At 34.0% G+C, this 14137-nt stretch overlaps 2 protein-coding genes and 1 long non-coding RNA gene across 4 annotated transcripts; all 3 read right to left on the bottom strand.

Moving 5' to 3' along the window:
- Window positions 1-283: 283 nt before the first annotated feature.
- On the bottom strand, window positions 284-5513 carry LOC145555571 (uncharacterized). Its single transcript, XM_081617309.1, has 5 exons — window positions 5381-5513; window positions 4914-4992; window positions 3766-4779; window positions 2499-3437; window positions 284-1403 (listed from the first exon to the last, which is right to left on the bottom strand). The coding sequence occupies exons 2-5, from the start codon at window positions 4974-4976 to the stop codon at window positions 471-473; spliced, it is 2949 nt and encodes a 982-aa protein (XP_081473435.1). The 5' UTR covers window positions 4977-4992; window positions 5381-5513; the 3' UTR covers window positions 284-470.
- Window positions 5514-6992: 1479 nt separating this feature from the next.
- On the bottom strand, window positions 6993-8588 carry LOC145555570 (uncharacterized). Its single transcript, XR_014091510.1, has 2 exons — window positions 8137-8588; window positions 6993-7794 (listed from the first exon to the last, which is right to left on the bottom strand). It is a non-coding gene; the product is annotated as an uncharacterized LOC145555570 (long non-coding RNA).
- A 778-nt stretch (window positions 8589-9366) lies between these two features.
- Window positions 9367-13683, bottom strand: LOC145555569 (non-functional pseudokinase ZED1-like). Of its 2 annotated transcripts, XR_014091509.1 has the most exons (5): window positions 13552-13683; window positions 13112-13255; window positions 11246-12277; window positions 10061-10917; window positions 9367-9432 (listed from the first exon to the last, which is right to left on the bottom strand). XR_014091509.1 is itself a non-coding variant. In XM_081617307.1 (4 exons), the coding sequence occupies exons 2-4, from the start codon at window positions 13205-13207 to the stop codon at window positions 10513-10515; spliced, it is 1533 nt and encodes a 510-aa protein (XP_081473433.1). In that variant the 5' UTR covers window positions 13208-13255; window positions 13552-13683; the 3' UTR covers window positions 9832-10512. The 2 variants fall into 2 exon arrangements, 1 of the variants encoding a protein (XP_081473433.1); XM_081617307.1 differs by lacking the exon at window positions 9367-9432 and having other exon boundaries at window positions 9832-10917.
- Between the last annotated feature and the right edge of the window lie 454 nt (window positions 13684-14137).

Raw genomic sequence — 14137 nt, 5'->3', positions numbered from 1 at the left:
TTTTTTTTTTGACGGGATGATTAAATTAAAAGCTGGTATAGGTGATAAACATTGAATGTCAAATTGTCAATCAAACATCAGGTATACCTGAAACAGAATGATCAAACAAAGAGAGTAACCTAATTAAATCATGATATAAGAGTGTATGAACTATGAAATGAAAGATCCTGCATCAGCTGAATTAATGGCATTACAAATTGATTAATTAAAAAAGGAGCGTCTATTAATTGATAGAACAAATTTTAGTAGAAATCTACTGATTGATTAAGAATTAAACCTGTAATAGAAGAAAAAAAGATAATATACTGCATGCTAAATATCACAAGTTATACAACTTTAAGGCACTATTGTCTTAGATAAACATATACTTACATTTTTTCAACCACTTTTAAATGCAACTTAAAGTATTGAAAACACAATTAGTCAATTACACAAACATAAAGCATGAGGAAATAATCAAAGTACATCAATTAAGAAGTAAAACTGTTGTTTGGAAGGCCAGATGATCTGATGATTTTCTCAAGTTCAGTTGCAACTTGCACCATGGTTGGCCTTTTGTCTACTTTTGTTCTGCACTTGACGGCAAGCTTTATAGAAGCAGTCATTTCAGTGGTGACTACACCATTTTTAGCGATTGCAGGATCTACTACAATGTTACTTGAGGGAATCCTTTTGAATTTTTCATATACCCACTCAACAGACTTCCCTGTCAAGAGCTCTTGAAAAAGGATACCAAATGAATACACATCTGTACATTGTTCCACTCTTACGCAATCATCATTTTGTCCCTCAGGAATAGATATACAACGACTAAAGTTGGACAATTTGACAGTGTTATCCAGGTCCAAGAAAATGTTATTTGTTTCCAAGTACCCGTGAATGATCGGTCTTGAAAAATCATTGTGAAGATGTGAAACTACTTGAGATATTTCCCATGCAATCCTTAGCCTTTCTTTCCACTCTAATACTGGTTTGGTTTGGTTCTCATCTTTGAGTGATATCCGATCCTCAAGTGTTTCCCCTGCCACTGACTCATAAACAAGAACAGGATATTCAGTCTCAAGGCAACATCCTACTAATTTTTGAACATAACTATGATTGGCCATCTGTGTCGCAACCAAAATTTCACGCAGAAAACGCATTTCTGCCTCATCAGAAGCAACTCTTTTTGGGAGCTTTACCAAGACAACATTTCCTTCCCAAGAACCTCGATACCAGTTGCTATCTTCATTCCAGAAAATTCTATGATATTCCACATTCATTTTGCAAAGCTCATCAGCTGAAAAGTAACGGATAGGTTTAATTCTACCAGGAAACAAGGAATTGCTCTCTTCAGCTATAAATGATTCATTCTGCATATAATATTCTTTGCTTCCTCGGAAAATCATGTACATGCCCTCTCCCTGCAACCACCAATAAAATTAAATAACTCAAAATTTTGTCATAACCAACTATTTATTTAGGTACACAATTGTAATGTCAAGCCATTATATCCCCATTCTTTCATTTGTGATTTCTCGTCATTATCCTTTATTTTCTTGTCATAGAAGCACACTTCCAATGATGCACTCAATTCATGTGTTATGTTTTGTATGAGTTATTATATTGGGTATTGTAAATTATCTTTCAAGCTCAACTAATGAAAGTAAATAAGATATTTGGTTGAAATGAGTTTTCATTCCGATTAATAATAAAAAACATAAATATGAATTATGTGTGGAAAATAGTTGATGCTTCTCTTTCATTTTGGGGCTATTTATTGGCCCTTATACATTATTACCATCCATTCGTATTAGTTCAGTCATTATCCAAATTTATTAAACCTTGTATCCTTTAATCTTAGCGAACTTTGTGCATTTAACTATAAATGCACTTGTGTAATGGCAGCATCAACAAGGCAAAAATCTTATCAACAAATAATGAAAACACCATGACTCGAGTTTATTGAATAACATACCTTTAATGAGTTATGAGTATGTAGCCCTTCATGAATAAATTCAATTTAATCGCTCATGGAGATGGAGATAAGGATCCAACATTGTACAAGACACTATTTTGTCAACAAGTGTTGAGAATCATAAGCAAACTTCTAAATAACATAGAGAAAGAAGCATAGAATAGTAACAAGAAGGAGATGAAAGCAATAGCTGTAGAAAAGGCAAAAGCTACCTCTGTAAGAGAATAGAAATTGAAATTACTAAGGATCCAAAGGTGGTGCAAACGAGACAATACTGTGTAGGAGACTCAGCTCATGGTTCAAGCAAAAAATATATATGGAGTATCAACATATCCCAAAACTTTGCAAAATTTTTTACCATATGGAAGATTGTATTAACAGTTTTTATAAGACAAATTAATTAAAACTTAACTGATTCAAGAAAATTAGCTGTATCAAATACAAAGCAGCATGATGAACAAGACATGTCTCAACAACTACGGAACATCTCAAATTCATAAATGCCAAATCAGGATAAAAGCACTTGTCTTGAAAGTCATACCTGAAAAGTACTTGTACTAGGGATAGATTCATGGGATCTAATGATGTTGTTGAGCTCAGTTGCAATGTCCACCATGGTTGGCCTACTGTTTAGGAGACTAGTTGTGCATCTGAGTGCAAGCTCTATAGATGCCCTCAGCTCAGTTGTCGCCACTCCACTTTTAGCAATTGCAGGATCTACAATCTCATTAATGTGCCCCAATCTGACTTTTTTTGTTATCCAGTCAACTGAAATATTCCACTCGTCATATTGCTTTCCTCTGGTAGAAGATAGAAAAAATGTTTTCTTTCCTGTTAGTAGCACAAGAAAAAGCATGCCAAATGAATACACATCTGAATACACATCTTCACCCTTCGGAATAGAATAAAAGATCCTGGACAATTTAACAGTGTTGTCTTGATACAAAAAAATATCATCAGGGTATAAAGATCCATGGATGATGGGCTTGGGAAAAGCTGTGTAAAGATAGGAAACAACATCCGATATCTCCCATGCAATCCTTAGTCTATCCTTCCACTCTAAGGGGGGTAGTCTGCAGTGGTTCTCATCTTTACGTAAAATACGATCTTCTAGAGTTTCGGCTGCCACCCACTCATAAACAAGCACGGGAAGTTTAGTCTCAAGGCAACACCCTAGCAATTTTTGAACATTATTATGAGTAACCAGCTGTGTGGCAACCACAATTTCACGGAAACTCCCGATCTCATCTCTATAAATTGACAGCTTTACCAAAACAGCTTTCCCCTCCCAAGTACCTCGGTGATAGTACCCGAAAACCCAATCAAATTCCACATTCATGTTGTTGAGCTCATGGACTGAGAAGTAGCGAATAGGGTGTACACTATCATTAAACAAGGAAATGCTTTCTTTATGAACCAAAACACTATTTTGTGTGAAATATTCTTCACTTCCATAGAATATCCGGTATAGGCCATTTTCCTGAAACAACCAAATTAACAAACTCCATTATTATGCATGTCAAGCAAACTGCTTCTTTTTAAAGGTAGTAGCAGCTTTGGTGTATTGTTGTATGACATGATGCCATATAAGCAATGGCAGCACGTGGCGGGATTACATGCCTCGCCATTGTGCTTTATTAATAATATATATAGATAGATATAGATTATTGGGTTCAAGGAATCTTCATTATCCATAATTCCCATAAATTTTCCAAATATGCATTGTATCGTGTGACAGAGGGAGTACTGTAAAGCTTAGAGCTGAACGAGGATAAAGCAAGCATGTGATATAAGTCATAATTACATACCTGAAAATTAGTGGCGGTAGGGATAAATTCAGGGGATGTAATCATGTTCTTAAGCTCTGTCGCAACCTCCACCATTGTTGGCCTATAGACTGCTTCTGATGTGATGCAACTGATTGCAAGATGTGCAGATGCTCTCATCTGGATGTCCTCAATAGTTGTCACTCCGTTTCTAGTAATTGCAGGATCTACAATCTCATTGACACGGTTATTTTTTATGCGATTCTGTACCCAAGAATCTGCATCAAGATTTTTTGAATATTCACTTGAAAAAGGCTTCTTTCCTGTCAAGAGTACAAGAAGAAGCATACCAAACGAATACACATCCGTACTCTTAGCTACTCTATTACCCATAGTATATTCAGGATCAAGATAGCCGGCAGTCCCTGTGAGTGTTATGCCTTCAACAAATTCTTCACCCTCAGGAATACATACAGAAAATCTAAAGTCTCCTAGTTTGACAGCATTGTTTTGGTCCAAGAACACAAGTCCAGGGTTTAAGTCCTTGTGAATGATGGGCCTTGGAAAAGCAGTGTGGAGATAGGCAACAACATGAGATATCTCCCACGCAATCCTTAGCCTATCCTTCCACTCTAATACTGCTTTGCTTTGATTCTCATCATTAAGAAATATACGATCATGAAGAGTTTCAGGTGGCATCCACTCATAAACAGCAACAGGGGGATCAGTCTCAAGGCAACATCCTAATATTTTATGGGCATTGTTATGAGTAGCCATTTGTGTGGCTACCACAATTTCACGCAGAGAGTAGCTATGACGAAGAAACTTTTTTACCAAGACAACTCTTCCCTCCCAAGAGCCTTGGTACAAGTTATAGGATCTCTCTTTATAACATGGAAGTCGTTCCACATTCATGTTGTTAAGATCATCAACTGAGAGATGGCCAACAGGATTCGTCTTACCATGAAACAAGGCAATGCTTTCTTCAAGTACCCATGCTCCATTCCAAACATAACATTTTTCACTTCCTCTGAAAATCATGTATTTGCCCTTGATCTGCACCAACCACACACCACAACAACTAAAATTTATAGGATTATTATTGAAATGTAAGTTATTTTCATTTTTCAATCAAACAAACTTAAATTTCTTTCGTTAGAGTTGTGGTTTAATCTTTAAAACAGTGGTACCTTTTGACGAGTCATTTTCTGTTTCAAGCGAGTAAGCATGTTTGGCTTCAGAGTCTCTGACATTTTATTTTTGTATAATCTGCCACAAATATTCAATCATTATGTAAATATCACTAGCTTAAATGCTTAATTACTGTCAGTCACCCAAAAAAAAAAAAAAAAAAATGGGAATCAAAAATAATATAATTTGGAAATTCAGAAAATTGTAATGTAATTGAAAATCATAAAATTATTCTAAGAAAAAATAAAAAAAGTATCAATTAAAGTATCTAGCTTAAACTATTCAACAAAAAGGTAATAATGGAGATTGAATATACCGCTTAAGGTAACTACTTTGAGTAGAATAGAGCTTACAAATTTAAATAATAGAGAGATGTTAATGAATAAATAGACTAAATTTGCACCAAAAAAACATAAATAGACTAAATTTGCACCAAAAAAACATAAATAGACTAAATTAGCGTTACCTTTTGAATGATTGTGGCCTTTCTGCAAAATCAATTTGATCAAATTGAAGGTTCGCTGTTCATAGCTTAATTATTGGAGGAACAATGGATTCCCTCCTTCACAACTTGATAAAGGAAGCAACTTTTGTTTTTTTTTTTGTTAATGAGTGGACATAAAAAGTGCACAGTGACGGAAAACTTGACTTGAAGTCAACCGTTAGTCCGTTACAACTTTACCCTTGTGTTTTTTTAGTGTTACATTATCAAATGCAGCCGTATAATTTAAGTATAGCCGAGTATACTTCTATTTTTTTTAGGCAATTTTTTTTTTTAAATGTTTAGTAATAAATGCAATGCTTTGACTTTTCTTATTTTAACCCTATTTTTTGCCCAGATATAAAAAAGAATATGAAAAATGCTAAACATAATCCTTAGGGTAATATAAGAGCCTAAAAATGAAAAAATAAAACAAAAATATAACACTAATTACATTGATTTGAACATGATTTTTTTTAATGGATTTGCACATGATTTTGTCACGTATATCTAAATTAATACAAGTATCAAATAAGGAAAGTTATTACATGCTTATTCATAGTTGTCAGTGCTATATAGAACATGTACAATACCTGAAACATATATACAGTATATGACAAAATTACCTAAAACATAGTCCGTATAATTATGTATGGAGTAAAATATTTTTGGATTAGTTTTATATATATTTATTATATTAAACTAATTTCAAATATTAATGGTCAAAGTTGATGAGCATTATTTCATCTATGTCAATTAACGTATCGATTATTACAGAGTACATGTTAACTTTTTTTAAGAGCTTAATGAGTACTCCCTCCGTGTTTTTTTAAATGTTACACTTTGACCGGCACATAGTTTTAGGCAATTTAATTGACTTAAATATAATAAGATGTAAGTGGAGTAGTTGGAGTATTAAAAAATTGTACTACCTCCGTTACATATTATTTGCAATGATTTGACATAAAGTAGAGAGGGAAAATGTCTAATCGTTGCAAATAATATGTAACGGAGGTTAATAATTTAATGAAAAGCAATGAATGTGAGAGGAAAGATATAATAAAAAAAACTAGTAGTGGGTTTGGGTGAAGTCATGAGAGAAGAGATATATAATATTTTAATATTTTAATGTAGCTTTTTGCCAATAAAGAAAGTGTAACACTTTAAAAAACACGATCGAAAATAAAAAGTGTAACACTTAAAAAAAAGACGGAAGGAGTACTTCAATTGAAGACTTGAAGTGCAACAAAGGAGGTTGCACACTTCCCAAGGAAAAAAAATAAAAAAGCTAATCTTAGCAAAAGTATGGATATGTAATTTTGATATAATTAATAAAAGTAAGAAGCTCCACCCCACATTCACTACCAGTCTACCACCCAAAACTAGAGCCTTCCTACCTTAAATCCAACTAATCCGTAATTGATTACTCAGCTTTAGACAAAACTCTAAGCAAGAGTGCTATTCAAAAAACGCTAAGCAAGAGTTTTATCAACTTAACTCATTTTGACAATTATTGTGTTTAATAAAGATTACATTATTCATGAATTCATAATAATAAGCTTATTGACATTAAAGTCGAATATGACTCATCTCTAACTAAACTTGAAAGTAGAAATCAATATAAATCTCAATCAAAACACAATCCAAACAATCATATTGCCACATCTACCCATTATTACATAACAATATTGTGTAGATTTGAGATAGTATCATCACGTTACTCATGCTTGTTAGTTTTGGCAGTGTAGTAGACTAGTAGTACACTTACCCACTTCTCTGTTTTCATAATATTCAGGTTCCATATAAAAGCTACAAAGTATTATCAAATGTAAAATCTTGCATAAGCTGTTTACCTCAGGAATTGTAACAGAAGAGCTAAAGTTGGACAATTTAACAGTATTGTTGTTCTGGTCCAAGAAAACACTACGAGTTCTCAATAACCCGTGGATGATAGGCCTGCGGAAAGATTTGTGAAGATGAGAAACAACCTGAGATAATTCCAGTGCAATTCTTAGCCTGTCCTTCCACTCCAATGGCAGAAGTTTGTTTTGGTTCTCATCTTTGAATAATATACGATTTTCAAGAATTTTGTCAGCTTCCATGCACTCATAAACAAGAACAGGAACTTTAGTCTCAAGGCAACAACCTAGTAGTTTATGGACATTACTACGAGTAGCTACTTGTGTAGCAATCACAACTTCATAAAGAAGACTCAGTCGGATATAGTCAGAGAGTTCGTGGATGTCCATATCAAACAATCTTATTGGCAGCTTTATCCAAACAGCTTTTCCCACCCAAGGTAAGCTCATCAACTGAGAAGTGATTTCTTCTAGCACCAATGCTCCATTCTCCATAAAATATTCTTTGCTTCCACGAAAAATCCTGTACATGTCCTTTCTCTGCAACAGCAAATGAAATCAACAAACTACTCCATATGTAGATTCTTATAGTAAATCTGGAAACAAAGGGTGACAAAGAATTGCATAGGAATATCGTAAATTCTAAATCTGAAATCATTGTCTGTTGGAGGATTGTATGAACTTTATTAGGAAATATATTTAAAATAAAATAAGGATAAATAATAAATATAAAATCCCTAAGAGGTGATTAAGGATAATTTCTTGATTAAACAAAAAGCAGCATGATCAATAGATTGATAGATCTCAACAAACAATAATCATTTCGCAATGGCTTTAATAATGAATGAGGATACAGGCACCCCTTGTTCTTAAAAGTCATACCTGAAAATTTATTGCACAAGAGAAGAGATAGAATCATGGGAACAAATCATGCATTTGAGCTCAGTTGCAACATCTGCCATAGTTGGCCTACAGCCTTCTAGACTCGTTGTGCACCTGAGTGCAAGACCTAAAGCTGCCCTCAATTCAATGGCTGTCACTTCATTTTTATTGATTGCAGGATCTATAATCACACTAATGCGGTCCATTCTGAGTGCTTTGATTACCCAGTGAATTAGATTAGTCGATGTGGGCTCTCTTGTGCTAGTAAACGGAAAAGAAGAATTCTTTCCTGTTAAGAGAACAAGAAAAAGTAGGCCGAATGAATACACATCTGCACACTCTGCCAATGAACAACCTTTAAAATTATCAGGAACCATCAAACCACCAATAGTCTCTATTCTACAATCCTTTCCAAATTCTCCACCCTTAAGAGTAGAAATAAAATGATTAAAATTGGACAGTTTGACAGAGCCATTTTGGTCCAACAAAATATTTTCAAGCTCCAAGATTCCATGAATGATGGGCCTAGGAAAAGCTGTGTGAAGATAGAAAACAACATCTGATATCTCCCATGCTATCCTTAGCCTGTCCTTCCAAGATAACGGTGGCAGCTTTCTCTGGCTCTCATACATGGGTAAAATACGATCTTTAAGAGTTTCGGAAGCCACCCACTCATAAACAAGAATGGGAATTTTGGTCTCAAGGCAACATCCTAGTAATTTTTGGACATTATTGTGAGTAGCCGTTTTTGTAGCCACCACTATTTCACGCAAGATACTCGATTGAATCTCAATGGTCACTGCATTTTGCAGCTTTGCCAAAATTGCTCTTCCATCCCAAGAACCTTGGTAACAATATGGGAAAATCTGATCATGTTCCACATTCATGCTGTTGAGCTCATGAACTGAGAAGTACTGAATAGGGTTCACAGGATCATGAAACAAGGAAAAGCTTTCTTGAAGCACCAATGATTTAAACTGCATAAAATTTTCTCCACTTCCATTGCATATCCTGTGTATATTTCTTCCCTGCAAAAATCAAAGAAATTTACAAACTCTAATTGTCATAGCAGTTTCTTCACATTTTTAGGTACACATATAATGAAGCTTCATACTAATTTAGTTACACTTTTATAGGCTTATAGCCCTCTTGTCATTGCTTGATTTACATACATTATGTGATTCTCTTGTGATACCATTTCTCTTTTATTGGGTGTGTGTGCGTGTCTATACAATCCCAATGTTATGCCTAGCTGCCATGGCTTCGGCTATATCTACTTCGAAACCGCCACTAAGTCTGCAATACGTATGTAATAGCAGAATATTTTATGATTTTATATATTAAATTTTATAAAAAAAATAGTTATTTTTTTATTTATTAAATAACTTTCCTAATCTCATATTTTTATTTTAGAATTTGAAAAGTTAAAAAACCTTATTTTGTTTCATTAACACTGCACAATTTAAAGAGTACATAAATTATTTAAATAAACCCTAGAAGTATTCTTTTATTTTATTATATATTAAAAAAAATTATATAAAAAAAAAAACCCCTATATTTACATATACGTTAAAAAGAAGAAAAAAATAAAATAAAAGGGTCATGTGATATTTTTATGCTCTTGTTCTTGTATTCTAAGCTTGCCGCACATGTACGAGTTTCGGCACGGAGAAGATCATTGTTTAAGATGATTAATTTTGTTTCTTTTACCCTTTCCAAAACTTTGCAATATTTTTACCATATGGAAGATTGTATATACAGTTTTTATTAGACAAATTAATTAAAACTTAACTGATTCAAGAAAATTAGCTTAATCAAATACAAAGCAGCATGATGAACAAGATATGTCTCAACAACTACGGAACATCATCTCAAATTCATAAATGCGAGATGAGGATAAAAGCACTTGTCTTGAAAGTCATACCTGAAAAGTACTTGTACTAGGGATAGATTCATGGGATCTAATGATGTTGTTGAGCTCAATTGCAATCTCCTCCATGATTGGCCTAGAACCCAGATGCAGATGACCATTTGTGCATCTGAGTGCAAGCTCTATAGATGCCCTCAGCTCAGTGGTTGCCACTCTATTTTTAACGATGACAGGATCTATAATCTCAAGAATGTCCCCCAGTGTTTTGTTGTTAACTAAATTAGCCACTTCGTACTTTCCTGTTAACAGCACAAGAATAAGCATGCCTAACGATTTCACATCTGTTGTACACTCTGCCGGATTGGACAATTTAGTGGTGTTGTCTTGATCCAAAAAAACATTATTAAGCGTAAAAATTTTATGGGTGATGGGCTTGGGAAAAGCTGTTTGAAGATAGGAAACAACATCCGATATCTCCCATGCAATCCTTAGCCTATCCTTCCACTCTAGGGGGGTTGTCTGCAGTGGTTCTCATCTTTACGTAAAATACGATCTTCTAGAGTTTCGGCTGCCACCCACTCATAAACAAGCACGGGAAGTTTAGTCTCAAGGCAACACCCTAGCAATTTTTGAACATTATTATGAGTAACCAGCTGTGTGGCAACCAAAATTTCACGGAAACCACAATTTGACATCCTTATTAAAACAGCTTTCCCCTCCCAAGTACCTCGGTAAAAGTACCGGAAAACCCGATCAATTTCCACATTCATGTTGTTGAGCTCATGGACTGAGAAGTAGCGAATAGGGTGTACACTATCATTAAACAAGGAAATGCTTTCTTTATGAACCAATGCACTATTTTGTGTGAAATATTTTTCACTTCCATAGAATATCCGGTATAGGCCATTTTCCTGAAACAACCAAATTAACAAACTCCATTATTATGCATGTCAAGCAAACTGCTGCTTTTTTAAGGTAGTAGCAACTTTGGTGTATTGTTGTACGACATGATGCCATATAAGCAATGGCAGCACGTGGCGGGATTACATGCCTTGCCATTGTGCTTTATTAATAATATATATAGATAGATATAGATTATTGGGTTCAAGGAATTTTCATTATCCATAATTCCCGTAAATTTTCCAAATATGCATTGTATTGTGTGACAGAGGGAGTACTGTAAAGCTTAGAGCTGAACGAGGCTAAAGCAAGCATGTGATATAAGTCATAATTACATACCTGAAAATTAGTGGCGGTAGGAATAAATTCAGGGGATGTAATCATGTTCTTAAGCTCTGTTGCAACCTCCACCATTGTTGGCCTATCGTCTCTTTGTCCTATGATGCACCTGAGTGCAAGCTGTGCAAATGCTCTCAGCTGGATGTCCTGAATACTTGTCGCTTCGTTTCTAGTAATTGTAGGATCCACAATCCCATTGATAGAGTCGTTTTCTATGCGATCCTGTACCCAGGAATCTAAACTTGTTTCTTCGAAAAATCCTTCCTTGAAAATAGGGCTTTTTCCTGTCAAGAGCACAAGAAGAAGCATACCAAACGAATAAACATCCGTACTCTTAGCTACTTTTGCACTACTATTATATTCAGGATCAATATAGCCGACAGTCCCTGTTATAACTGTATCTTCAACAAATTCTTTATCCTCAGGAATAGATACAGAAAGACTAAAGTCTCCTAATTTGGCAGCATTATGTTGGTCCAAGAACACATTAGAAGGTTTCAAGTGCTTGTGAATGATGGACCTAGGAAAAGCCGTATGAAGGTAGGCAACAACATGAGATATCTCCCACGCAATCCTTAGCCTATCCTTCCACTCTAGTACTGCTTTGCTTTGATTCGTATCATTAAGAAATATACGATGATGAAGAGTTTCAGGTGGCATCCACTCATAAACAACAACAGGGAGATCAGTCTCAAGGCAACAACCTAATATTTTATGGGCATTGTTATGAGTAGCCATTTGTGTGGCTATTACAATTTCACGCAAAGAGCATTCTGCATAATGACTACCATCACGACAAGACTTTTTTACCAAGACAACTCTTCCCTCCCAAGAGCCTTGGTACAAGCAATAGGATCCCTCTTCATAACATGGAAGTGGTTCCACATTCATGTTGTTGAGATCAACAACTGAGAGAGAGCGGACAGGATTCGCCTTACCATGAAACAAGGCTATGCTTTCTTCAAGTACCCATGCTCCATTTCTAACAAAATTTTCTTCGCTTCCACTAAAAATCATGTATTTGTCCCTTACCTGCATCAACCACACCGCACAACAATAACTAAAATTTATAGAATTATTCAAAAGTTGTTTTCAACCAAACTTTTTTTTTTTTTTTGGGTATAGTTTTAGTGGGTGATTTACATAGATAATGCTTAAATAAAAATACTAAAATTCTCGAATTACACCCTTTTACCAAAAAAAAAAAAAAAAAAAAAAAAAAAAAAAAAAAAAAAAAAATTGCCTCTATACTGTCCACATAAACAAGTTTGTTGTGTTTTTATTTTTTTTTTCAAAATCATATAACACAAAACCGTTGATTGAGGGATTGTTTGGCATTGCTTTTTGTATTTAATTTCAAGTTTTTTGAAAAAAAAAAACCAATTTTTCAAATAATCAATACAGAAAACAAGAAAAAGGTGTATCCACTCTTCAGTTTTCAAAATTTTCATGATTTTAATAAGTTTCATTTTTCAAAATTTTCATGATTTTAATTTTAAAAGCAAAAAAACTAGAAAACAGAAAACTACAGTGATGCCAAACGAACCTGAAGTAGTAGTTTTATAAAGGATAAGATAGCTAACTCAATTAGAGGTTAGATAACAAAATTGTGCATGCAATTGTGGGGATTATTTCACCAAACAATTAAATCGCTAATTGTGAATTAGCGGTTTATAAGTGTATAGACTGCTAATTCCATTAGCGTATAGACTGCTAATTCCATTAGCAATTTACTACTAAATTGTAGGGATCAAAAATTCAATTAAATATTGCGTTTGACGGTATGGGAGGAATGTAATTTGAGAATTTTTGCATCTTTGAACTATCCTTATGGAAATTGCATAGTTTTAGTTTAATCTTTAATACCATTTGATGCTGTGAATTCTTTCTGCTTTGAATCAATGCTGGTGTCATTTTCTTTTTCAAGCGAGTAAGCATGTGTCGCTTCAGAGTCTTTGCCATTTTATTTTTGTATAATCTTCGCCAATTGAACCACCTTCTGACCTTGATCTGTCACAAATTCAATCATCATGTTAATCTCATTAGCTTAATTACTCCACATCAACCACAAATATTTATTGGGAATTAAAAATGAAATATCTTAGACATTCAGAAAATTGCAAATTTGAAAATCATAATATTATTCCAGAAGACATCAGAAATTATTTATGCTTCACAAAAAAACAGTGTCAATTTAAGTATGTAGCTCAACTATTCAACAAAAAGGTAACAATGGAATTTGAATAAAGCTACAAATTAAGAAAACAAGTAAAAATATGTAAAATAATTAACAAACTTAGCGTTACCTTTTGAATGAATGTAGACTTTCTGCAAAATCAATTTGATTAAATGAAGGTTCACAGCTGAATCATTGGTGGAAGCATGACTTCCCTTCTTCAAACATAAAAAAGGAAGCAACTTAATTTTTTTTGTATTTGTTGTAAAGATAATTTCCAGGAAATGATAACAGATTTGAAAAGTCAATAATGACATACAGTATTGACATTGACGGCAAACTTGACTTGTAGTCAACAGTTACTTCATTACTCCGTATTACATAGCATGGGTAGGAATCAAGAGCCTTCCCACCTTAAATCAAACTAATCCGCAATTGATTAAGACATAAACTCTAAGCAAGACTAATATTAACTTAGTCCAATACGACTCAACTTAACTAAAATTGAAATCAACCTAAAAAATTTCAATCCAAACAATCATATCGTCACATGTACCGATTATTAAACTACCCGTACGCAAAATGAGACATCCACAACTTAAAATTTGAACAAAAAGATGAGACAATATATTGCTGCAAATAGAAGCAACCACAGAAAGAAACTTAAACACAATCATCTATACCGATCTGCTAATAATGAAAGCAGTCCCATTAAA

This window comes from Chenopodium album, chromosome 8 (genome assembly GCF_948465745.1).
Source record: "Chenopodium album chromosome 8, dcCheAlbu1.1, whole genome shotgun sequence".
NCBI lineage: Eukaryota > Viridiplantae > Streptophyta > Magnoliopsida > Caryophyllales > Amaranthaceae > Chenopodium > Chenopodium album.
Note: the sequence above shows the minus strand (reverse complement) of the source record. Positions and strands in the feature narration are given on the sequence as shown.

Bases quoted from the DNA above. Each gene is read 5' to 3' on its own strand.
- LOC145555569 (XM_081617307.1), bottom strand. From the start codon at position 13,207: ATGGCAAAGACTCTGAAGCGACACATGCTTACTCGCTTGAAAAAGAAA. The intron at 12,278-13,111 runs GTATTAAAGATT...TGGTTGATGCAG, and splicing joins AGAATTCACAGCATCAAATG to GTAAGGGACAAATACATGAT. The intron at 10,918-11,245 runs GTATGTAATTAT...TGGTTGTTTCAG, and splicing joins CTACCGCCACTAATTTTCAG to GAAAATGGCCTATACCGGAT.
- LOC145555571 (XM_081617309.1), bottom strand. From the start codon at position 4,976: ATGTCAGAGACTCTGAAGCCAAACATGCTTACTCGCTTGAAACAGAAA. The intron at 4,780-4,913 runs GTACCACTGTTT...TGGTTGGTGCAG, and splicing joins AGAAAATGACTCGTCAAAAG to ATCAAGGGCAAATACATGAT. The intron at 1,404-2,498 runs GTATGACTTTCA...TGGTGGTTGCAG, and splicing joins CTAGTACAAGTACTTTTCAG to GGAGAGGGCATGTACATGAT.